Consider the following 26,794-nt stretch of genomic DNA (forward strand, 5'->3'; position numbering starts at 1 on the left):
TTAAATAGGGTTCTGTAGCAAAGCTGGAGAGTTCCAAGGGCCACCAATAATCACTTCTATCTAGTATGAATGGCAATTATCGTGGAAAAGTTAGATTCTACTTTGTGTCTGACTCAACTGTTTCTCCATCCCAAACTAAAATAATTTCAAGCACATTTGCACCACAAATGGAAACATACCAAACTCAGTTTCTTTCTTTTATTATTTTTTCCAAACTCAGTTTCTTAAGATTTTATTCATATGGGTTTAGACCCACTTTAATTTGCTACCTGTCAGAACAGATGTGTTGGGTGGATTTAACTAATTTCCCTCACTAGAGTCTACAGTCTTAAAAACACCTTAAAAACTGACCTGAAAAGAATGCGGAATAGCTGCCTCAGATACATGTAATCCGGGGCTTCCTCAAAGCGCAGCCCACGACAATAGTTTAAGTACATGGCAAATTCTGCAGGAAACCCCTAAAGTTCAAGAGTTAAAACACAAAGTAAAAAAACAAAAAAATTTATTTAAGACAGAAAAATAAATGTATTTAAATACAAGTAAAAATGGTTTTTGAGGAGAGTGTTTCACTACTTTGCCATAAGATCTGAGAACTAAACTAACTATAATATGACTTGGTATCCTCATAAATCCTGACTACCTCATCATGTACATCTTTTAATATTGGCAGGGGAAACATGGATCCTTTCCCTACAGTATTATACTCTTAAGTAATCTGGATATCCAACTTGTTATTATTTTATCAATGTCTAATACTTCAATGGCAACAATGAACAAATGACCAAATGGAGGCCAGTAAGGTTCTTTGCCACAACAGGTCAGTGAACTGGCATTTTCTCCCCAACTCTGTAATTACTTCTTTGGGGAAATAGTATATACCTAGAGAAACAGAAAAGTAAAATCACCAAGAGTACAAACATACAGTGCAACCACTGCTGTGATACAGATCAATCCAATGCTTTGTCCTATGGAAAGATTGGGTTTGCCTTTTCTTTTATCCGTAATTGTTATTATACTGCATACATAACATACTGTTTTTCCACTAACATTATATTGCAATTATCCTTCTGTGTTATTTCCAACATAAGCTTCTGAATGGCTGCATAATATCCAACCAGTGAATACATCATAATTAACTTGTTCCCTATAACTGGACATTTAGGCGATGAAATTTTTTCTTTCATAAACAGTATTAATAAGTACACCTGTAGGCATAAACTTTTTACATGCTCAGCTTCTTAAAGGAAAGATTCTAAAAAATGCATATAACACACCTTTAAGCCTATAGATATTAACCACCAAAAAGGATTTTGCCAGTAGGAATGTAGAAATGCAAAAAATTTAAACAAAAATCCCTACACCCTGCCTCGAGTATATGTGAATGTGAAGGGTGGGAAGTTAAAAAGACAGTCTCTTCCCACAACCTTCAAATTTTGAGAAATTTCTCACATGCAGGAGGTTAAGGTGGGATATAATGGACATACTTGCAACATTTATTTTTACTCACTGCATTGATACAGATATAATTTTTATGCTACTTCTGTGTTCGAGATGGAAAGGTGAAACCTTTTAAGTGATAAATATATTGTACGTTTTATTTAAACTCTTAACATGACTTTAAAAATTTTTAATATATTTTCATGGTCTGTGTTAATGGTAAGCAGCATATACCAAATGAACTTGCTTTTATGTGTATTATAAATAGAGCTAAACAACTGCCAACTAAAAGTCAAATAGTTTACTTCATGCACTGCTACCTTACGAAAACAGGCAAAACCTTATTAACAAAAGAAAATTACCAATATCCTAAGTATTACAGATATGAAATAAGTAGTTACCAGTGGACCATGAGACTGAAAACAATCTCACTATTTTACAGTAATACTAATATTCTGTGTTCACTGCACCCTCAGATCAGTTTTATGTGGCTAATCCAGAAAGACCCAGGTTCATTATTTCTAGATCAAAATTAAGACATAACCCAGAAGCAGACAATGTACTAACCCTCCCTTTCTTTTCCTGTAAAAATGGCTGACTTTTCCAATAATCCAAATGAATCATAATGTTGCATGGAAAAGTAGTGTATAGAAAACATGTTTTGCTTCCAGAAATAGAAGATTTCAAAGTTATTTGGGTGCACTATAACACACGAACATTTTATTCATTCACCTAAAATGTATTTCATAATTTAAAACAAATCCCAAGAGTCTCAGAAAAGATGATAGTCTCTTACCCATCCCAACCCCTCCTTTACTGTAGATCTAGAGAAAATGGAAAAGCAAATTTGTGGACAGGGAGACATAAAAACATCACCTCTCCCCGCCTCCACAAAGTACTATTTCAACACCATGTTCATTTCCCCCTTCTAACACCCAACTATACTATATAATTATATACTGTTTCCTAATAATTTCGGGTACACAATTGTCTCAGAGATGACCGTGTGGTTTTCTTTCAATGGAAAAGACCATGGTTATCCATCATGACACAGCTACTTCTCCATTCTCTACTTACAGGCTTCTCTAACAAAGTTTGAGATTTCAGGGCAACAACCCTGACTCAAACTGTCATCTATATTGTTGGACACTGGCTATTTTGGATTGCTGTGATCTGCCTTCGTTTCTCTACTCCTTGATGTCCCTGACAACCGTTAAGATCCTTTCCTTACTGGCACCGGTTTAGAGATAAGGAGAATATTTCCTAATTTTGTCATAAATTGGTGAGGTTCCACTAGAAAACGTAACCTGCCCTATTCTTCTTCCTCTTTTTTTTTTTTAAATTAACAATTGTTTTTTTTAAGATTATTTATTTATTTATTTAAGACAGAGAATGAGAGAGAGCACATGAGAGGGGGGAGGGTCAGAGGGAGAAGCAGACTCCCTGCCGAGCAGGAAGCCCGATGTGGGACTTGATCCAGGGACTCCAGGATCATGACCTGAGCCGAAGGCAGTCGCTTAACCAACTGAGCCACCCAGGCGCCCCTTTCTTCCTCTAATTTTTAACAGATTATAGGGCCCAAACAAACCAGAAACATAAAATGCTTATTTAAAATGACCCGTATGTTCAAGCCACTCTTAAAGATACTTAGAATTATCAAAACATACATTTAAAATGGCAAATAGCTACCTAATAGGATGTTTAAATTCCAGACTTCTTGGATTTTTTATATTAAAAAAAAAGCCATCAGGCACACTTACCTTACATAAAACTTCAACAGGAGTGGACATCTTCTTTTCACTAATCTTTTCATATTTTTGCTTTTTTGTTGCAGCCTGTGGAAAATAAGAATCAAACCACATAGACATATTCAATACTAATAATACTATTCAATACTAATAAGAACCTTGTTAGCTTAACCCACCAGATATAAATGTAAACTTGAGATTCAAGAGAAATCATAACCTGGAATAAAAAATAAATCAAAGTACAATATACCAAAATTTCCCAACCCTAAACTGTTAGTTTTTTATATGAGTTTTCTACTTTAAAAAACATTTTTAGCTGTTAAGAAAGGGTGAGTCTAATAAGAACATGATTTAATGGGTGAAGTTAAATCTGAAATGAGTTTTCACAACCCATATTCAACACAAGGGCAAAGGTTAAGTAGATCAATAACAAAAACAGTGCCCACCATTTAGTAACACTATATATAAAGTGTAGTAACATTATTAAGTGAAGTCAAAATATTTTTCCAATGTAAAAATAGTTCATATTGGATAGAACTATCCATACAAGCACTGAGCAACTGTCTAGTTCACGGATGCTCAATAAATACAGGGACCATTTTCCTTTAAAGGACCAATAAAGTATCAAAAGTAGCCTTTAAATTCTAGGACACGGTGAGTTATCATTAAGAGACTCACAAAAGTCAGGGTGAAACTCCTAATTAATAGAAACAAGTGTTAGGATAATTAAGATAGCTAGTATTACTAGAAGAACCAGTTTTACTACACATAAAAGTATACATTTTCAACATACTGGCAACACATCAAAATGAGAAAGCCTCCACCTTTAATTAGCCCATGTCAATTTCCATTGAGATAAAGCTACTGGTTACCAATGGGTACCTGCTTACTGTCCCAAAGGAAATTGTTCTTTAGGCCTGACTCTGGGATTCTATTAACTTAATTCTTAAATGATCAGATTTTATTTGCCCAATAAAAGGTAAAAAATAAAGTTAATTCACTCTCAGAAAGCCTCGTTTGAAAGGGATCTTAAAGTTCATCTCCAATATGTACTTTTATTCTTAAAACAAAAAACTGGGAATGGGAGTCTCACTTACCTTTAGTCCCTGCCATGGCAGGCTGGTTCTATTAAAATACATCAAAACATATCCTAATGATTCCATGTCATCTCGGCGACTAGAAAAGAAAATGTGAAGTTATGAGCTGGAATTATGGAAAACATGTGAAAGAAAGGCAGGTACACAAGAAGTTTTCCCAAGCAAGGAGAAAAAGCAATTTGGTGGCTTGTGAAAGAACGTACTTAAAGTAATAAAAAGATAAAATAAATTAAAAAATTAAAAAGTTCATAGAGTTATGTCTAACAAAATTTTCTCACAGAATACAAAATTATAAAATCCAACACAGCCTGCAATTTAATTTCTAAAGAGCAAAAAGGATTTAGCTGAGCAACTTTCTAAATGAAGTTAATAAAGACGGAAGAACAAAGTAGCAGGATACTTTTAAGTTTTGCAGAAGCTTATAAAAAAGAACTTGAGGGATGCTGAAATAAGTATTTTAAAGCTAATTAAGCATCTATATGAATATATACACACATAACACTGAACATTTCCTAAGCTTAAAATTCTTCTCTTGAGGGCGCCTGGGTGGCTCAGTTGGTTAAGCGACTGCCTTCAGCTCAGGTCATGATCCTGGAGTCCTGGGATCAAGTCCCGCATCGGGCTCCCCGCTCAGCGGGGGGCCTGCCTCTCTCTCTGACCCTCTTCCCTCTCGTGCTGTCTCTCATTCTCTCTCTCAAATAAATAAATAAATAAAATCTTAAAAAAAAAAAAAAATCTTCTCTTGAAGCGCCCTAACCTGGAAGCATATCATTTATCATTTCTGTGCTTGTTTTAAGGAGCAAAACTGACTGATAAAAGATGAAGATGAAAAACCAGGAAAAAAAAGAAAACAGAAGACCTAGAAAAAGCAAAGAGACCATGACAATGTTTACCTCAATCCAGATCCTATTAATTTATGTAGGAGTGAAAGGGTAGAACATGAGATGGCCCACCAACCCCCTCTTGGTCCCTCAGGACTCAGATAATAACATTTTCCTTGTAAAAATAAATAACTAATATATTCTTCTCCAAAATTTAACTTATACTACTAAAATATAAAAAGTCCAAGATCAGCATTAAGAAAATAAGTACCGTCTTCAGCTGCAAAAAATAAAATAAAAATAAACAAGATAAAACTGCTTGTATGCTAACTTTCCATCATGCAGTATTTTCTCCCCAAGAGACAACCTTCAACAAAGAAAACAAAAGGTCTCTCATTTAATTGGCTTCTCAGCACTAACTAAAGCCAACAGGTAAAAGGATTAACAGGTTTCCTCAAATCCTCAGCCAAGAGACGTCTTTATATATCATAAGAAACTAGTTAAAATATTTCAAAAATTCTTTAGTGACTTTTGCTATGGATTTGATAAACACATTCATTTCTCAAACTCACCTCTGTTCAATACCAAGATGTGCATTGATGCTAGCGTATCGAGCAGTGCCAGTCAGATTTTTATCTTCTCTGTATGGTATGTGTTGCCTTGTCCTGTTGTCTCTGTACTTTTTGGCCAAACCAAAATCAATAAGGAATAACTTTAAAAGAAAATAAAGGGATATTAGGCTTCCAACCTTGTTCAGCTGAACTGCTCCTTATTCATTAAATGGCATTTATACTATCTTGTTCAATTATATCAAAATAAAGTATCACAGGCAGAAAACATGAACAAACAACACTCCAATAAGCTTCTACTAGTCCTCATCAATAAATCAAGTTAAAAAAAAATACAGTTAAGTGGTTGATCCTTATGAGCTGAACCAACTTCACAGGCCCAGTTTACTATACACTCAGGAGCCTGTCTTTAGAAAAGTAGTGGAAAAACATATACATGTTTGATAGCAGAGTTGACAAGTGTGCTGTGTGCCATGATGAAATCTGACATCCTGTTACTGTTGGTAAACAAGCATGAGGTTTCAAAAACTAAACGTAAACTATCTGGAATTCTTCCATTTTATAAAGGCCATTTTTCATTCAGTATGCCAACAGAATGTTCATTATTTAAAATAAGACAACTCTGAAAGTTTGATATTGACAACAAACCCAAAATTTTTATTAACAAAAAATAAGGATTTTTTTTTTTTTTTTTTTTTTTAAGCATGCATTACTTCTACTACTTCCCACTGACATTTATCCATGTATCAGGTTAAACTTCTGGGAAATACAGTAAACTGATCAAAAATCTTTTTAAAAAGTACTTAGTATTTACTTATATCAAGATAACTTACAATCAGCAGTTTAAAGGAGCTAACTAAAAACCACACTAGTATTTTAGAACAAAATAATGTTTAGTGCTGTCTTATTTATATGGTACACAGGGAATAAGATATTCATTTATAATGTAGCTAATTTTTAAAAGTAACTGAGGTTTATTCTCCATGATTAACACTTCAAAGAAGGAAAAAACCTGTTTTTTATCAAAAAAGAAAAAATCCAAAATATATTCATATTTACCTACCTTCTAAAGCAAAATAATCTTTACTCCAATTTTTAGTCTTGATCATAAATTCACTTATTAAAGTTATGTTTACAAAGATTATCCAACAAGGCAGGTCTATGTGGCATTACAGTACATAGCCCTAGACTTTTTTCCCCCTAGTTATGCCTACATTTTATAGTTCTTTTTTCCATTAAGTAGACTTTGGGTCCCTTCTACCCAGTTTATAATCTGTAATGTCCTTCCTAGGAAACTGGTCACCTAGCCTATTAGAGTTTGTATAAAAATAAATAAAGTGAATGATTTAGGTGAAAAGATGTGATCAAACGCCTCTCTTAGGAGGATGAAAAACACTTCTATCGAGGGGTACCTGGCTGGCTCAGTTGTAAGAGCATGAGACTCAATCTCCGGGTGTGATTTCCAAGCCCCATTGTTGGGCATAGAGAGTACTTAAATAAATAAATCTTAAAAAAAAAAGAGAGAGAAAGAAAAGAAGAAAAAGAAAAACACTTATATCAGGCAGGCACTGTACCCTGGCCTTAACTGGACATCGGGATGGGAAAGACATGGAGGTTTGAGCTTATGTCACCAATGTAACAATGAGATACTTATTTTTACCTGGTCTACTATAAAAGAAGGAAGATTACATTTTTAGTAAAATTTAACTGGATGAGAGCTCTCTAGTAGATTAAATTCACTTCCTCAGCAATCACATTATTATACGTCTATGAGAAAGTCTTATAAAACACAAAGAGAAATAAAGCTCACACTCTTTTAAGTTTCTCTTGATATGAAAATGGGCTCAGCATATAAATATTAAAAGGAGCAAAATACATTTCTGTGAAGCAAACCAAAAAGTATGACTTAAGATTCTGCAGAGTCACATTGAAAAGAAAACAAGGCAAAAACAAACACAAAAAGGACACCCAGCTTCATAGTATTTTTAAAAATACCCCTAAGAATTATGTGGGTTCTAAATAAAAGGTGATTAGGACATAGACTCTCCTCTAAAGGATATTTTCTGGGATTGCTTCTTTTAATACTTCAAAATAGAGGAGAAGATAGGAACTCTGACATATTATACCTGATAGTTTCATTCGTAAGTCTACATTCAGTAGCTCCATTTGCAACTCAATAACCAGACATTTTCTCACAACTTTTTAAGATTTTATAAAAAACTCAGTGTTTACTAAAGTTCTTTCCTTCCACAACTCTAAAGGATGAAATGTAGTTTATTAAGAAAACAAACACTATCTTCTCAAATATCTCAAACTTTAATATCGAAACAAAAAACTACAAAGCCAATCAACTCTAAATTTTCTCTTACAAAACCTGAGAGTAAGTCAGGAAAAATAATTTCACTGCTAAACAAAGCTATCTTATTTTATGAGCAAACAACTGAAGAGAAAGATTATTCAAAATTTAAAAAAATCTAAATCTCTTGGTAGTTCATCATTTTCTGGTGGTACCTATCAAGTTTCATTAGTAGCCCTCTGTTTTGAATTTAAAAATGAATACAAACATAATAGAAGTGTTTACATGACACCACAGGATACCAAAGATACATCCAAACAGCCGCAAATATATAAAGAATCAAACAAGGAAAAGTCAATATTCAGTAAGTCGTAAGATAATGTATTTTTTACAGGTTTGCATATACAAAAAGAAGTCTAATTTCTTTGGTGGGCCAAGCTGCTTTTCTGTGGATTTGTGTTTTGTGTTCCAAGTAAAATTTTTGCCTGTTTTATAGAATGCAGCCTATTCTTCAAAGGCATGTAGTAATGAGTTAATGTTGTATATACTGGGGTAACTCCATCCAGCAGAGGTGCACCTTCCTCAGAAACACTAAAGCTAATTTTAGTTTGCAGTATATCTAGCAATTTTTCTCTTAACCAGGGGCCACTTTTCCCTGCCCTTCCAAAAAATTCACAAGTTCACTTTTCTTCACAACCCAGCTAACCTGTATGCAGAGAAAATAAACAATTTTATGGAAATTATTAAATGATTATGCTACAAAATATAAATTAAACATGTGAATGAATGGATAAGCAAAAATGGGGCACTAGGTGCTTTATTATGTGCCTAATTACCCAGCAACCCCTCTTCCCACGCTCCAACTAAGAATCAATCACAATTGTTACTTCTTTGTGAATGAAAATAAGTCTGAATTTCGGAAACCTATTTAACAGCAGGAGAAGATGATACCTGGAATAACGCTGGAAAAGAATTAAATGATCACCCAGATGATGAATGTGGTACAAAGTATGGAACATACTTTGAAACTACAAAGTATGTTGATACACCAAATACAACTTTTCTCTTTTGATTACTCATGCCAATACTTCCTTTCTCAGTATATACTAAATTGAATGATGATTCATTTATTTGCTCAAGAGCTTAATTAACGAAGCTCACTAACTTCTAGAGTTCCACCTACATAAAAAAATTTTAAGAAAATTACTGGGGTGTTTACTTAGCCTGCCAAACACTAAATCATCAGGTTATGCATTCCTTTATCTTATGTGTTATTAATTGGTAACTGTTTGATAAGTGCTTCAATGATGTTACTGTTATACTGTTAGACTGCAATGTCTCCTAGTTCCAGAGCATATAATGCTCTTTCAGCATCTCACGCCATTTGGTTGAAGTTGGGAGAATTCACAGATTGGGGAAAATCAATTCTACAAACACTAGATCTCAAATCTGATCTACACTTACCTGAAGTTCACTAGGGAAGGGGAAGAGAGTTGATGCAGAATATATTCATCATACAGCACTGATGCACTGAATTTAGATGTATTTCATGCATTAAGTTCTGCAACTCCAAATACATTTTTAAAAACTAACAGTCTATCTCAAGTTTACCATTAGACAAAGAATTTCAACACAAGACCAACATATCATTTCCTCATGTGGATGTTAGAGATCTAAACATAATCCTGTTTTCATTTAGGTTTTCTCTAAACTTTACAAATTTTAAGCAAAAGCCACAAAAAAAAAAAATCTTAGTAATGTTATATGTTTGCCAAGTATGTCTGAATAATGCCAACGTAAGAGATGCTTGAGCAAGATCTACATTCTCCAGAATTAAAACAAAACAAAAATAATCAAAATAAAACAATAAAAAAGAAAAGCACATGAATTTGGGATTGAGGTTGGAATAGGAGACAGTTTCAGACCTGGTTTAATCCTGAGAAAGATGGGTCCTGAGAAGTACTAACAGTCATGCTTCTTTTCCTCTTCCCCACTGGAGATTCTAAACACTAAACAGACAATAGAGGGTGGCAGTGCATCAAACAGTATTGCTTACATTGCAACAATGGCCGGCGCAGACAGGCAACACCGAGGCATTAGAGAAAGAACAGGGTAGCCAAATGCCATCCTTCTTCCACCAAGCACTGTAGCTTCTCAGTTTTCCAAATAAGAATCACATGCTCAAGAACATTTGAATTCTGGAAAATACTCAAGTTTTTAATGCCACTATATTGTGTCACTGCCTGAATCAGGGATAGCAATGGTGACATTTGGCTCTTTAATTTTTTAATCAAAACTGGGGAATTTGGTTCTGGAATATTTGGTATCACAATCTGCCCTTCCCCCAAAAAAGATTGTACAGGGGAAAAAAATCTTCAGTAAGGAAGAGGTAGAAGGCATTTAGTCACCTCAAAATTGGTTTTCATAAGCATGCAGGGCTGATTACTGGAAGAGATGAACAAATTCACTAAGATTGGAGTGGTCACTCCTAAATATCAAATTCAGAACAATTTTCCAAATTAAGAAATTTGACTTAAAAAAAAAAAAAAAAAACAACAAAAAACTCAAAAGCCCCCCCACTCTTTCTCCCCCATTAATAGAAAACTACTACAACAAGCTAACCAAAGAATCCAGTCTCATAAAACTGGCATTTTTTTCAAACTACAATACAGAAGGAAAACACTAAAAACCAACTACATAAACAAAACACTAATCTAAAATGTTCAAGAACAACATTTAGAATTTGGATCTTTGTTAAGTGAAACACTGCACTTCTACCCTAGGGTCTCTGAACCGTTATTAACAGCAAGCAGCTCCACAGTATTTTATTACCTCTAGAGAGGACACAAGATCCTAAAAAGGTTTTCATCATGGGGCAAATTGGACATCCTAACACAACATGTAATTAACAAGCTATTTTTAAAGGGAGGGGGAGCAAAGAGGTATTATCTAGGTCATCATTTAATTTTAAGACAAAAACCATGTACTGCAATGTCGACATGCAGAACACAGATCACAAGAGGATAATGGGTCTTTAGCAGGAAGAAAATGGGGAAGGAGGGCTGGGAAATGGCCAAAAGATCAGGGTCAAATTGACAAAATTGCCCCAAAAATTAAGACCAGTAATTTGTTTTCAATTCAATTACCAGGTTTTGCAATAACAATTAAGCACCTGGATGCTTCAGAGAGAGAAGCTACATAATATTTAAAAAAAAAAAAAAAAAAAAAGATGCAATTTGGGAATGGCAAGATCAGTTATATGTCAATATACACAACTTTCATTATTTAAAGTTTAGCTTTCAACAAAAAAAATTTATTTCCTAAAACTTGGTCAGACCAACATTAATGTCTCACACATTAACAAATAACACCAGTTCTAATGGTAATGGCTACAAGTTGGCATTCATACAGGCAAACAAAGGTAAACATTTATAGCCAGACCTAAAAACACCAAACATTTCCTAATGATTTAATAAAACAAATGGGAATCTTCCTTCCAAAAACAAAACAAAACAAAAAACCACAAAAACCAAAAAGCCCCAAGTTGTCCTGAAGTTGAGAATTTCTATCAGATCATCAGATCATAACATGCTTAGTGCATTGCCAATGCTGCCTGTCTGCCCGAGCTCAACATTGAATCGATAAATAAAGCAATTCACTCAATAAAACTAATCATTGCAGATAAAGTTTCAACACAATTAGTTTCTAACTGCAGTCATGCGTCACTAGCTAAAACCCAATCACCCCGTATGTTAACCATTCTGAGACCCCAATGAATACTAATTTTGTTGTATGAATATTCATTTCACTTGACTATATATTTTCCTTTGAAAGGGGAAGGAAGGATGGAGAATCCACCCAACTTGGCACCCAAGTAAAAAACTGTCAACTACTTTTGAAGCAGGCCCAAAAGTTATCCTTTTGAATACACAAATCCAAGGACTGAAGAATTCTCATTATGATCATGCTCAGTCAGCAAATGTTAACGCCATGGTGACAGATGGGTCAGTGGTTCCCACGCTGGCACGAACACATATATTACAAAAACCCACACTTCAGAGACAAAGGTTAAAATCTGATTTTAGCATTCAGGAAAAAAAGTATATGGGGTTTTTTACTACTTGAATGAGTGAAAAATAGATACAACTGTTTCATAATTAAACAACAGATAATTACATTTCATTATAAAGCCCTTGGGAATTTTATATTTCCATATAGATAATTAACCTTGGTTGGGTAAGTTGGGAGAAAATTTATTTCAAGTTACTAAGTTAATAGAGTTAGCTGATTACCCTTCTAGCACAATCTTTTAAAGCAATCATCAACAGCAAATACAATTTCCTATGACTTCTTAAAGACTGAAAGTCTATCAAAGCAATTGTTGGAGTTTTTACTCTTTGTTCTTTCATGCAAAGAACATTTGACTAACCTTATTACAGTGACGCCCAATACCCATTAGGAAGTTATCTGGCTTAATGTCTCTGTGTATAAAATTCTTTGTATGCACATATTCAATTCTACTGATCATCTGGAAAAAAAAAGGAGGGGGTGAGAGATAATTATGTAATTTGAATTGTGATACAAGAAAGCGACACATTATTTCTCAATTATTTCTCAAGATCACAGATATATTTTAACAACTTCATTTAGAGTTCACAAAGACAGTGCTAGACAAAATTAAATGTAAAGGGCATGGATACTGAAGCATAAACCTGCCCCATTCTTTGGCATGTTCTAGTATTGATTATAAACATAACATCTAACCTGGTAGGAAGAACTGGTGTTTGCAATTTTTAAATTACAAAAGTAGTAAATTTAGAATTGTTTCAGTTAGAGCTAATCATCAACTTTCCACACCCAATTCTCTGCCCCGAGGTAACCTGTGTTACAATAGCCTGGCATTACCCATTTCCATACTCTTATTTACACACACGTATGAACTCATGTAATTGGGAATGGAGATGTTGACCAACTGAAAAATACAAGCTGTTACTGTTTTAACTGCAATAAAAGCATCCTATTCATTTTATTCTTCTTTGCTTCTTTTTAACTAAACATTCCTGGAAGTTAGTAGCATACAACATAAACACAAAACATGGGAACATACACATGCTATGTTTCATTTCTTAGATGCTTTTTGAAGTCTCCCTTGTTTTTTTCTCCACACAAGTAATCACATTCAAAAACTGAATAGTAAGGATGTCATTCTAATAACCTTTTTTTAATTTCTTGGAAATTCTGCCAAGTCAAATGGTGTAAGTCTTAGCATTCTTTTTAACGGCCATAAATAAATAGTCTATGATATAGATTAAGTTTTCCTAAACCATTATTCCCACTGTTCCCAACATCTTCTCACTGTGAACAATAATGCTGTTAACATATTTCAATTAAATACATCCTTACCTACTAGTGCTTTTATTTCTATGGGCTATAAACCCCATACAATTGTAGGGAGAGTGGCTGGGTCGAAGTAGCTATCATTTTGATAGGTGGCACCAGATTGTCTTTAAAAATAGGCTCTAACGGGCGCCTGGGTGGCTCAGTTGGTTAAGCAACTGCCTTCGGCTCAGGTCATGATCCTGGAGTCCCGGGATCGAGTCCCGCATCGGGCTCCCTGCTCAGCAGGGAGTCTGCTTCTCCCTCTGACCCTCCCCCCTCTCATGTACTCTCTCTCAAATAAATAAATTAATTAAAAAAAAAAAAAAAAGGCTCTAACAATTCATTTTCCAGCAATACTTGAGAGTATTTCTTTTCCCATTGGCAAACTTATTTTAGTTCCTTCTAAATTTTGCCAATATGACAGGTATTGACCTCACTTCTTCACTAACAGTTTAAAAGTCTGCTCATTTACTGTTCTGGAACTGCCAATCTGTACCTCTGTCCATTATTCTTTTGGCTTGTCCTTTTCTTACCGATTTTAAGAATTCTGTGCATATAACAATCTTTTCTGTCATTTGTTATGTAAATAAATTTTAAAAAACTGTCTTGTTACTATGGCATCACTTCTAGAATAGTTTTAATTGTCAAATTATCAAATATGTCTATCTTTTCTATAAGATACTTAAAAGTATTTGAAAATATTTTCAATACCCAAAGACTAACTTTATCTTTCTACCCATACATATGTTTTTGCTCTTCTCAGTAGTATGTGTCAGGATTCTACTTATTCGTCCCCACTTTCCCTAGAGCTTTTATTACCATACAGATTCTGAACTCTGACAAATGTCTCTTAAAGCCAAATCTATAATCAAACTATTTATACTTTCAAGGAAATAGATGTATACAATGTCCAAATAGCACCTTTAGTTATAGCAGCAACTTGTACTTTATTAAAGAAGAAAAAAACATTTCTCTCACTTAATGTACTTACTTGTCCTAGTCTAAGTGATACCCATTAAACCAGGATCATTGATTCACTGGGAAAAAGTGTGGCAAAAGATAATAAATGGCCCCAACTACTTACCTTCAAGTGTTATCATCTACAGAGCCAAGACTTAGCAGCTACCTCCTTAAACTATTGCTTTAATGCAACCCCATTCCCTGAACTACATTTTTTTTCTGTTACCAGTGTACCCAAGATACACTTTTATCACAAAATCTTGAACGTAGTTTTTTCCATTTTTCTCTCCTGAACTTGTACACTCCCAGAGGAAAGGGACTAGAGTTCTTATTCTTCTTTGCACCCTCTAGTTCTAAGTAAAGCAGAAGGCCCTGAATAAATGTTCACTGGTTAATACCTATGTGTTACAGAACCTACAGAATATAAACTCTTCTATTAGGATTCATTCACATGTTAGTTAAAACATATTAGGAGGATCTTAACCTTCAACATTTGAGTTCTTAACATACCACAAATAAAACAATGTAATTTGCTAATATTTGCTTGAACCACTCAAGAGGTTTTTTTTGTTAATCTTACTAGAATATCAGGTGATTACAGAGAATGAACACTATTTTCTAATCCTTTGAATTTATATTTTTAAAAATTCTAATTCAAATGCCAGGGTATCATCTCATTTTATTTTGACATCCAATCTAAATGTTAAAAATGTTACTCTCTTCCACAGCATCTTTATATATTGAGTGCTTTCTTCAAAAATCTTATAAAGAAACCTCTATAATCTTCACTAAAACAGACTCCATCTGATGAACAACTTGAAAACTACTGGGTACCAATATAATCCATTTCTGTCCTATGCCACAGGAGAACCTCTATTAAATCTTATTAAAGTAGTACTCTTGAATGAGTACAACCTACTATTATATCTTTTTTATTTTTGCTGAACCTAAGGTTACATAGCACAGGATTATACATACTCTGGTTTATAAAAATTTATATTATAATTAAATTATGAGTATTCTCAATTTTTTTTATTTTCATCAAAATTTCACATACCTGGTCAGCTAACATAAGTACAGTTTTCATTGTGAACCTTCTTGAACAGAAATTGAAGAGGTCTTCAAGGCTGGGTCCAAGAAGATCCATGACTAGCACATTGTAGTCTTTTTCTTGACCATACCACCTAACAAAATAAAAGGGGAAAAGGGAGAGCTTTAGGAAAAGGTGATTATCACTTAATATCACTAAATTTCTAAAATTCTTAAGCTCTAATAATAAGATAGTTTTCCTTATCTATTTATTTTATCAAAGTTACCACAGAAGCACCTGGCTGACTAGTCAGTGGAACATGCCACTCTTGATCCGGGGGTTAGGAGTTTGAGCCCCACCTGGGTATACAGATTACTTATAAAATAAAATCCTTAAAAATAAGTAAATAAATAAAGGTACCATATATTTTTTTTAATCTACATTTTAAGTAATCTCTACACCCAATGTGGGGCTGGAACTCACAACCCCGAGATCAAGAGTGGCATGCTCCACTGACAGCCAGTCAGGTGCCCCAGTTAGGTTTTACTTAAGGTTTAAAGTTTTCCTCTATTCAGATGATGAGTCCATGAACTGACTATACTGCCCAACACAAAATTAAGGGTAAGGAGAGTTTCTTCTGTCAAGTGGCCCCACTGTCATATTAAGATAGAACTTGCACAGTAACCTTAACACTTCTCTTACCAGAGCATTTGAATTCTATATCCATCTGCCACTGATTCCCATGACTTCTGCCAAATTCCTTAATCTCACCTGATACTACTTCCTAACTGAAGAAATGAAGGAGACTATACCAATCTTACAAAGCAAAGATCCCTTTTGTTAGAACTCCTGTCCCATTTACTACCAAGTTGTATTTAATCAATAATTACTTGTTCTTTTTTAAAAAAAGGAGTCACAGTTTTGCTTAGTTTGATTACCAAAAATAACCAATATTACCATAAAGATGACATGTGCTTTCTACTGGAGCCCTGTTTTAATTATCCAATGCTTTATTACTGTGGGTAAATACACTATTTGTCCCCCCCAAACTCAAGGAATAGCTAACTTTTAATTTTAGAGATTCCAAGGATTAGGAATCACTATAATAAATGATTTCAAGTTTCTATATGCCTATAAAATAAGATTCTGCTTGAAAAGAAAACTGGCCAATAAAAAAAAATTTTAAGAAAAAGTTATTTTAAAAGACAGTGGAGTAATTTGTTAACTTCAACAAAAACTGATACCAAGATTTACCACTTTTTGACAAGTTTGTGTTTTAAAAATATTCAGAAAAGGGAAAAAGGCTTAAAAAAATCTATGGCAAAAGTATTAACAAATCATTAGTCTAGTGGGTAAATGTTTAGTGCTATTTCTTTTCTTAAATTTTGCTCTAGTATGTTGTTTTGTTGATAAGCCAATTATTTAAAAGAAAATCAAGATTAAAATTAGAGTGTGTGTGGGGCGCCTGGGTGGCTGAGGTCATGATCTTGGGGTCCTGGGATTACAGCCCTGTGTTGGGCTCCCCACTCCACATGAAGTCTACTTGTCCCTCTCTCAAATAAATAAAATCTTTAAAAAAAAAAAGAGTATGTGGGGTTAATATTTAAATATTTTTCTAAGAAATGCGAAGTTAACTACTACATAGGTGGTCCCATATTCAGATACAAGGAATATGCTCCCTAATATTATGTTATGAGAGTAAAAGATTAAAAAGGAACTAGTATAGAGGCACCTGGTTGCCTCAGTAGGTTAAGCGTCTCCCTTCAGTTCAGGTCGTGACCCCAGGGTCCTGGGATCAAGCCCCACACTGGGCTCAGGAAGCCTGCTTCTCCCTCTCCCTCTGCCTGCCTCTCCCCCTGCTTCTGCTTTCTCTCTCTCTCTGTCAAATAAATAAATAAAATCTTAAAAAAAAAAAAGGAACTAGTATAAAAAGTTCACACTCAGGGCACGTAGGTCAGAGTTGGTTGAGCATCTGACTATTGGTTTCAGCTCAGGTCCTGATCTCAGGGTTGTGAGATGGAGCCCTGCTTCGGGTTCCATACTCCCTCCCTCTTCCTTTGCCCTGCCCGGTTAGGCTCACTCTGTCTCTCTAAAGTAAACAAATTAAAAAAAAAAAATTCGCCCTCCTTCCTATACTTCTGTTCCAACTGTTCTTGAGAACTACTTTACAAACACAATAAATAACTGCCACCAAACACACAAAAAGGAATCAATTTTCACACCCTTTTGCAGAAAAAGGTACCCTGATGGGAAAGTTTCTGCTTAACCTTTCAGAGATCTTGCCCACTACCCTAAGCAACAGAAATGCCAATGGCAGAATTGGTCTAGAACTTACTGTACCTAAACTGTATACAAAGCAGCTGTTACTTTCCCTCTTCCAGCCTTTGTTTTCCATATAGGAATTCAACACCCTTGACATTTCTTCAAACATTTACTTGAAAGAAAGACTCACAGTGGTGGGTTTTTGGGGCTGGAGATAGGCACAGGAAGAGATGGATAAATCTAATAATATTAAAAGGTAAAATATGAACAAAGTAAATAGGTGTATGTTCTTTCCTTTTTCCTGTTTATTTTCTTTTTCTTGCATTTTTCCTCTTCTTAACTGGAGAGGTAAATCTGTGCTAGGGAGTTGTCAGAACTTCAAAATCAATCCTTGCCATTATAAATACCCAATACTAAAATTAGCAGATTCTTAATATAATAATATAATTATAAATTATAAAATAAATTAAAATCTTAATATTAATATAAATTAATATAATTTATCTAGGTTTATTTTTTTTTATTTTTTAAAATTTATTCATTTGACAGAGAGAGAGAGCAAGAGAGGGAACACAAGCAGGGGGAGGGGGAGAGGGAGAAGCACGCCTCCCGCCGAGCGGGGAGCCTGACACGGGGCTTGATCCCAAGACCCCAAGACCATAACCTGAGCCACCCAGGAGCCCCTAACTTATCTAGGTTTTAAAGAAAAAGAAATACTCTATACAAGAACACCAAATCCAGGCAGCAGCTCTTTCTGCCACAGGTCCTGTCCCCATGCTTTAATAAACCATCTTTTTGCACCAAAAACAAAACAACAAAAAACCCCCACCAAATCCAGAAAGAGCTAAGGCAATGAGAAGGCACAAAAAGTCAAAGGTGAAAAGGGAAAGCAAAAATCAACTCTCCTCAGACCACATGCCATCTCTCCATGGACAGATTTCCACTGGATGCCTCACTAACTACAACAGTTGAGCAAATTTTACAACCATCCATCTAACCCAAATATAAACATGAAATGTAAAAGGCACAAATTCGTATTTCCTATCTTCATGCAATTACAGAGGACTTCAAAAAGAACTTTCTGAGAAGTCATCTGCAAAATAAGCCTTTAGCAGAATACTCCCATAATAATGAGAAACTGGAAAGAATTAGATGAATTTTAGAAACATGCTAAAGAAAAGAATCAAGTTATTGGGCATTTTCCTCCTTACCTGCATAAGTGTTTAAGACATATCTGCTATTCTCAACATCAAAAAGATAAACAGTCCATAAAAAGCAGCTAAAATAGAAATGTTCAAAGGCACTTTTCTCCACAGAAAAACCATGCATTTCTGTATTAGGTCTTCCTGCTGTATAGAGACTGGTATTGAAACTTCTTAAACCTAAGTGACAGGTGTTTCTATCTTTCATACTTCCTTTTGGTCTCAAGGAATATATAAAGTTAACACCTCACTCTCCCCATCTGTGCTTTCCACCTCTCTAACTCATCCAGACATAAGTACACAAAGATTAGAAGCCAGGAACAGTCTACTGCTTATCCAAATCCTACTTATTCACTTTCTACCCTCACCTCCATGTTTTCCACTTCTATTCTAAATGAGCTTCTAACTCTCTACTTTCAACCCCAATGTCCTAATACCCAGACACCAAAGAAATCTTCCTTAAGTAGCCTGTTCCACACTGGTCCATTTCAGATAGAATTCCCATAGCCACTGACTACTGCTTGTATCCACAATCAAACCCCTTGACAATACAGTATCCAGGTGCTGCCACTTTGTGGTGTTTCTGTCTCCACACCCAGTAGGGTAAGACCTTACTGTCTGTTTGAAATCATCTTCACAGAACCTGGGTAATGAGCAAGCACTAACCTGATTCTCTGAGTTCATTTAAGTCTGCAGACAATCTGAAACCAATCAACACAAAAACTCAGATATTATCTTTAGACCTTTTTTATGTGAGTGCGGTATATGTTGCTAGTAAGTACAATATAATAAAGTGATATACATACACATGTAGGTACTCAAATTTATCTATGAGATTAAAGAAAGAACTCTGGTTTGATTTGGACCTTATTCTTACTAAGTTTCAAAACAAGCAGAAAAAGCAATTAATTTAATGGATGAAATTAAAAAAAAAAGTGCAAGGGTCTCATTTTTCCATTTACTTGTTTTAAATCAATGCTTTCAGACTTAAAGAGTTGCCTGACCAATCAAGGAAGTCGTAGACCGAAGAATGAGTTTGAAATTTATATAACTGTCATTACTTAAAGCATAAGAAAGCTACCTTAAGTTCTAAAGAAGATGCTAAGGCAAGGTCCATCCACCTCTTTGCTCTCATTTCCCTTCCTCTAAACCCATATCCAAACTAAACCTAGTTAAAAAATTAAGACACATGAAAAGCCGAATTTAATACAAGAGTCATTGGGGCTGACAAAAAGTGCTAAAGAATTCAGAAAACCAAAAGATCAACAGTAATTAAATTTATCCAAAAAAGCCTTGTGAAAATGGTCTATTACCAGTCAGATCCTGACAAAGGGATAGTATTTTGATTGGGAAGGTAGTAAAGGGCATGCTAGCAGGGGTAAGAATAAACTCCAGGCTCCTCCTATAAGAGGAAAGTCAAGGTGGCTTATAATTCAGGGCTATATTACAGACTCTTGAAAGTCAGGCTAAAGAGCTTTTAAATTCTATAAATAACTGGGCGAACTACCAGTACAGTGTGGTGGGGGACATAATACAATTCAATCAACATTTTAAGATTAGCCTTGGCATCAATATGCAATGTAGAAATTGGGGAGTGGGAGAAGGATGAGACAATGACATGGTGACCAATTAGAAGTGTTATGGTTGGAAGGGTGCTGGGTGGCACAGTCAGTTGAGTGGCCGAACCTTGGTTTTGGCTCAGGTTGTGATCTCAGGGTTGTGAGATGGAGCCTCGCTTTAGGCTCCATGCTCAGCAAAGAGTCTACTTGAGATTCTCTCTCCCTCTCCCCTTTGCCCCTCCCACTAGTGCTTTCGCATGCTCTCTCTCAAATAAATAAATAAATCTTAAAAAAAAAAGTGTTATAGTTGGAGACTTGATGCTAGGGATTTCTTCTGAGAATCTCTTCATGAAAATAAAAAAACCTTAGAAAAGAAATAAAATGATTGAAATATTTTAAGTATTGCTATGAGGCCTAAGGACTTCCAAGAACCATAAATCAGAATAATTATCATAAATATGCAGTTCAGGGCACCTGGTGGTTTAGTTGGTTAAATATCTGCCTTCGGCTCAGGTCATGATCCCAGGGTCCTGGGATCGAGCTCAGTGGGGAGCCTGCTCTCCCCTGCTGCCCCCTTCTTGTGCTCTCTCACTCTCAAACAAACAAATAAATAAGTATGTAGTTAAGATTAAAGCACTCAAATAGGTTTCATCTCTATGACTAGGACAATAATAATGGAAGACTTGTTTAATGTAGGTCCTCCCCTCAGACTATCAGTTTGATAGGTGTGATGGTTAATCTTTTTTTTTTTTAAAGATTTTATTTATTTGAGAGAGAGAATGAGATAGAGAGAGCATGAGAGGGAGGAGGGTCAGAGGGAGAAGCAGACTCCCCGCTGAGCAGGGAGCCCGATGCAGGACTCGATCCCAGGACTCCAGGATCATGACCTGAGCCGAAGGCAGTCGCTTAACCAACTGAGCCACCCAGGCGCCCGTGATGGTTAATCTTATGCATCAGACTGGGCTCAAGGATGATGGGATAGCTGGTAAAACATTACTTTGGGTTGTCTGTGAAGGTGTCTCCAGAGATCAGCACTTGAATCAAGATTAGCACTTGAATGACAGACTAAGATCACCTTCCCCAAAGTGGAGGGCTTGAATAGAAAAGGGAATAAAACTAAAAAGCAGAGGAAGGGAAAATTCGTCAGCTAGAGCTGGGACATGCATCTTCTGCCCTCCATTACCCAAGCTTATGGTTCTCAGGCCTCTAGACTTGGGACCAAAACTACACCACTGGTTTCCTAGGCCTCCAGCTTGCACACCTCAAACTGGTACTTCTTTGCCTCCATAGGGGTAAGCCAATGCCTCATAAGAAATGTCTTTCTGTTTATATAATATTCATTGGTTCTGTTCTCTGGAGAATCCTGACTAATACAACATGGGCAGCCACTGTATTTGTCTTATTCACAACTCTATATTCCAGGCATCCAGCACAATGCCTTACCCGTGGGAAATGCTCAGTAACATTTGCTGAATTAAAGAGTGAAAAGTCAGATTAGAGGCTCTAACAGGCTGGGGAGTGCTTGATTTGGCACATAAGGGAAACGAAACAAGGAAAACAAAACCACTCTGTACTTCAAGTATAAAATCATCAGGAAGCATCTATTCATCTTTGGTTCAAATTAGCCAAGTAATTATAAAAGTTTACAAGTGATATTCTTAACCGGTACATGTTTCTTCCTGTGCCGCTTATCCTCCCGTCCTTAGGTCATTAATATCAAAGTCTTCACTGAACAACTAAAAAGCAGGAGCACTGAATCAGTGCTATAATAGCATCTCCATTCTCAAGACACTGTCTCTCAAACTTTCTTGCCAAGCCATCATCATCCAATCTTTATGTTCCTTTTTATGAGGGTAGAAAATAAGATCTGTTCTAGTACAATCTAGCTGATCCCCGCCGCCCCCCCAGCTCCTAAATTACCAGACTTTAACAGAAGGGTACTCTCAACCACAACAGAACCCCTCTACTCTCAATTTAAATACTTGAGTCTCAAATCCTTCTGGTACTACATTCATTTGATTACTTCTGGAAGCTGCAGACATCTAAGACCTTGAGTCTTCGACACTGTAACCTCTAACCTAAAACTGTCAGTATTTACTAAGCTCCATTTCTTTTTTTTTTTTTTTAAGATTTTATTTATTTATTTGAGAGAGAGAGAATGAGAGACAGAGAGCATGAGAGGGAGGAGGGTCAGAGGGAGAAGCAGACTCCCCGCCGAGCAGGGAGCCCAACGCGGGACTCCACCCTGTGACTCCACCATCATGACCTGAGCCAAAGGCAGCCGCCTAACCAACTGAGCCACCCAGGCGCCCTGCTCCATCTTATTAATGGCATTCATTACGAAAACAACCAATAATGCAAGATAGTTTCAACCACATTCTGATTCAGGGTAAATCTTTAGCCCTTTTGAAAGAGAACTAGAAACAGGACTTAATATGGGTTCACCTCTTAGTTTTCTATTAATTACTGATAAACAAGACTGCTGTGTAACTCTTGTTTTCCTTAAGTTTCCTTGCCCATAACTGCTCCTTAGATTTGTGGCCTCTATTTTACTCTGAATACAAGGTACCTAGAATTTAATGACCTAAACTTAATTTCTCCTGCCATCAAAAATTTAAGAGCATCAATCTATTTCCTTCTCTTGCCAACTTCACATTTAAGATACAATTCAGGGGCGCCTGAGTGGCTCAATCAGTTAGGCATCCAACTTGATCTCAAGAGTCATGAGTTCAAGCCCTCCAATGGGCTCCACGTTCAGCATGAAACCTACTTTAAAAAAATTAAAAAATAAAAAGCAAAAAATACAATTGAGATTTTAAAAGGTCAGTAACATAATTTTTATCCATAATCCCTGGGATTTGTAACTTGCAGAAACACCTCTGAAATGGTTTGAAATTCAGGGCATCTTCACTAAAGAAAAGACACTCAATGCAATCTGGCTACTGTAAGGAAGTGGAGGATCAGGTTTAATAGACACTGTGGAATACCTAGAACTTTAAACACAAACACAGATTAGAACAATTTCTCCATACTGACAACTGTTTTAGACATAAAGTAACTGAGAAAAGACCACAGTTTTAGCTGTAGGGATGGCAATCAAAGTAATAATGCTGATAAATGTGATACCAAGAAATTTTAGATATATTAATTCAAACTTTTAAATCTTTCTTCAAACCGTTCAACCTTTTTTTTTTTTTTTTTTTAAAGATTTTATTTGTCAGAGAGAGTGAGCAAGAGAGAGAGAGAGCACAAGCAGGGGGAGCGGCAGGCTCCCCGCTGAGCAAGGAGCCCGATGCGGGACTCGATCCCAGGATCCTGGCATCATGACCTGAGCCAAAGGCAGATGCTCAACCGACCGAGCCACCCAGGCGTCCCAAACTGTTCAACCTTTTTTAACTGATTTTCCCACCTTTACAATCTCACATGCCTGGGGAGGGCATTAACAAGCATGTAAGTAATTGAGAGTTAAAACAAGGCTAGGAAGAGAAAAGAAAAGAAATATTGGGAACCTACCAAATGAGTGACCAACCTTGCATCAAATGTATTTAGCCACAATGCCACAGACCTTGTCTAAACGATTTGGGAATTGGAGGTGAAGTAACTCCTACATCAACATTTCTTAATCTTTTTGGTGCCACAGATCTCCCACCTTTGGTAGTCTGATAAAGCCTATAGATTTCTTCTCAGAATATTTTAAATGCAGAGAATAAAATACATAGCATTATAAAGGAAAACAATTATAGGGAATTTCAGCCACACTAAGATTACTTAATTTTGATATAGTAAAGTACATGTTCTTTATTAATGAGATAAAAGAGCAGATCTAATTAGGACTACTAATTATGAAGCAGTTAGGAGTGTAAACAATATTCTGAGATACCTGCAACAATAATGTGTTATGGAGAAATATCTGTGATTTCTACTGGTGATAAAGCCAGAGGTACTGCTAAACTAGTGAAGATTTCTTGCCTCCATTTACAATAGAAATACAGATTGTCCTCAATTTACCATGGGGTTATATCCTGTTAAAGCCATCCTAAGCTGAAAATACTCTACGTGAAAAATGCATTTAATACACATAATGTACTGAACATCATTACTTAGCCTAGCCTACCTTAAATGTACTTAGAACACTTAAATTAGACTACATTTGGGCAAAACCATCTAACAAAGCCTATTTTATAATAAAGTGTTCAATATTTCATGTAATTTATTAAATACAGTACTGAAAGGGAAAAACAGAATGGCTGTATCGGAGTAGAATGGTTGTAAATACACCAGTTGTTTACCCTCATGATCACCTGACTGGGAGCTGCCTCAGCGCTGCTGCCCAGCAACTTCCCGAGAGTGTCACACCACATATGCCAGCCTGGGAGAAGATCAAATTCAAAACATGGTTTCTACTGAATGCATACCACTTTCACAGCATCATAAAGTCTAAAAACCATAAATTGAACCATCCTAAGTCTGGGACCATCTTACTAGATTCAGTTAGAAGTTCATGAAAATAAAGATGTAGGGGCACCTGGGTGGCTCAGTCAGTTCAGCGCCTGCCTTCAACCCAGGTGATCCCAGAACCCTGGGATTAAGCCCCACATCGGGCTCCCGGCTCAGCGGGGAGCCTGCTTCTCCCTCTGCCTGCCGCTCCCCCTGCTTGTGCCCTATCAAATAAATAAAAAAAAAAAATTTTTTTTTTAAAGATTTTATTTATTTGACAGAGAGCGAGCGAGAGCAGGAGCACAAGCAGGGGGAGAGAGAGAAGCAGGCTTCCCCTAGCAGGGAGCCCGAGCCCAGATCATGACCTGAGCCGAAGGCAGACACTTAATGACTGAGCTACTCAGGCACCTCAAATAAATAAAATCTTAAAACAACAACAACAACAACAACAAAAAAGATAAGATGTAATTTTTTTCCTATCCCCCCTTGGGAGGTTATATCCCTACCAGGTTAAGAATCCCTGCTTCGAAACCAATTTTTTTTTTTTTTTTTTTAAGATTTTATTTATCTATTTGACAGAGACACGGCGAGAGCAGAAACACAAGTGGGGGTTGGGGGGGGGAGAGGGAGAAGCACGCTTCCCACCGAGCAGGGAGCCCCATGTGGGGCTCGATCCCAGCACCCCAGGGATCATGACCTGAGCCGAAGGCAGATACTTAACGACTGAGCTACGCAGGCGCCCATCGAAACCAATTTTTTTGTATTTTTTTAATTAAGTTTTTAATTTTAATTCCAGTCAGTTAACATACAGTGTGATATTAGGTTCAGGTGTACAATATATGATTCAACAATTCTATACATTGCTCATCATGGTAAGTGCACTCTTTAATCCCCATCACTTATCCCCCATCCTCAAAACTAATTTTTTAAGGTGAAGAGACCACAGAGTAAGATCTGAGAGTTGGGTAACAAATATATGTTTTATTCAGCAATACTACCATCAACTAAAATAATCTGCTTTCCTTCTTCATCCTAATCCTCCAAAACTGCTACTACTAATCCTTTGATCACAATACAGCCTTGAATTAATGTTGTAACATTTTCAAATTCCTTAGTCTCCTTGTTCCTTGCCGTTTGCCTTCAAAGATGTGTAACTGTTCCTTAATCCAAAAAATTATAAAAACACAAAACCAAAAAATGTGCCTTATATATGACTACATCACTATTCAGTACTAAAGGTACTATTTATTGATCCATTCAATATTTATGGTATCTAACAAGACAAAACTAAATTAATTATTGCTCTCATAGCTTACAGCAGTGTGCGCATGCAAATAAAAAACACGTGATCGGCACCTAGGTGGCTCAGTTGGTTAAGTGCCCAACTCTTGATCTCAGCTCAGGTCTCAATCTCAGGGTCCTGAATTCAAGCCCCACACTGGGCCCCACACTGGGCTCCACACTGGGCATGGTGCTTACTTAAAAAGAAACAAACAGAAGTGAGGAAGGAGAGACCAGTGCTGAGAGGGTCCAGATGATGGCAACCCAATCTATCTTTTAGAGAGAGTCATTAAGGAAAGCTTTTCTGATGAAGAAGCATGGTTAATTCTTGGAAGTATAAAATGGAAGATGGCCAGGTAAAGGGGTGGATGGGAGTTAGTGTGCCTGAAGTTTGGTATTCACAGCAAACTTAAAAGAAGCCAGCATGGCTGGGACACAGTGAAACAAGATCACTTTATTTCCTTGTTTACCAGTTAACAAATATTCTAAAATCAGATTATGGTGATGGTTGCACAACTCTGTACACACACTAAAAACCAATGAATTGTACATTTTAAATGTGATGATTTATGTATGTCAATTTTTTCCTTAAAGCTGTTACAAAAAAAAAATCTTTTTCCAGGGATAGCTGGCTGGCTCGGTCAGTAGTGTGTGGGACTTCTGATCTCAGGGTTGTGAGTTTGAGCCCCACAGTGGGTACAGAGATTACTTTAAAA

The 26,794-nt window shown here is 36.1% G+C and overlaps 1 protein-coding gene across 8 annotated transcripts in view; it reads right to left on the reverse strand.

Moving 5' to 3' along the window:
- Positions 1-26,794, reverse strand: part of LOC118006792 (casein kinase I) — a 47,785-nt gene that overhangs the window by 10,345 nt on the left and 10,646 nt on the right. For 5 of the 8 annotated variants that reach the window (XR_004678189.1, XM_034999557.1, XM_034999555.1 and 2 more), the window contains exons 3-9: positions 15,365-15,491; positions 12,398-12,496; positions 9,894-9,977; positions 5,676-5,815; positions 4,283-4,361; positions 3,198-3,272; positions 352-458 (exon numbers count right to left, since the gene is read on the reverse strand). Coding sequence is in view for 6 of the 8 variants with exons in the window: in XM_034999557.1 (XP_034855448.1) it covers positions 352-458; positions 3,198-3,272; positions 4,283-4,361; positions 5,676-5,815; positions 9,894-9,977; positions 12,398-12,496; positions 15,365-15,491 (711 nt within the window). In the remaining 2 variants the exon portion in view is untranslated. The remainder of the gene's footprint in view (positions 1-351; positions 459-3,197; positions 3,273-4,282; positions 4,362-5,675; positions 5,816-9,893; positions 9,978-12,397; positions 12,497-15,364; positions 15,492-26,794) is intronic. The other 3 variants (XR_004678190.1, XM_034999559.1, XM_034999558.1) reach the window with 1 other exon arrangement.

The sequence above is a fragment of the Mirounga leonina genome, unplaced genomic scaffold (assembly GCF_011800145.1).
Source record: "Mirounga leonina isolate KUSES-001 unplaced genomic scaffold, KU_Mleo_1.0 Mir_99, whole genome shotgun sequence".
Lineage (NCBI taxonomy): Eukaryota > Metazoa > Chordata > Mammalia > Carnivora > Phocidae > Mirounga > Mirounga leonina.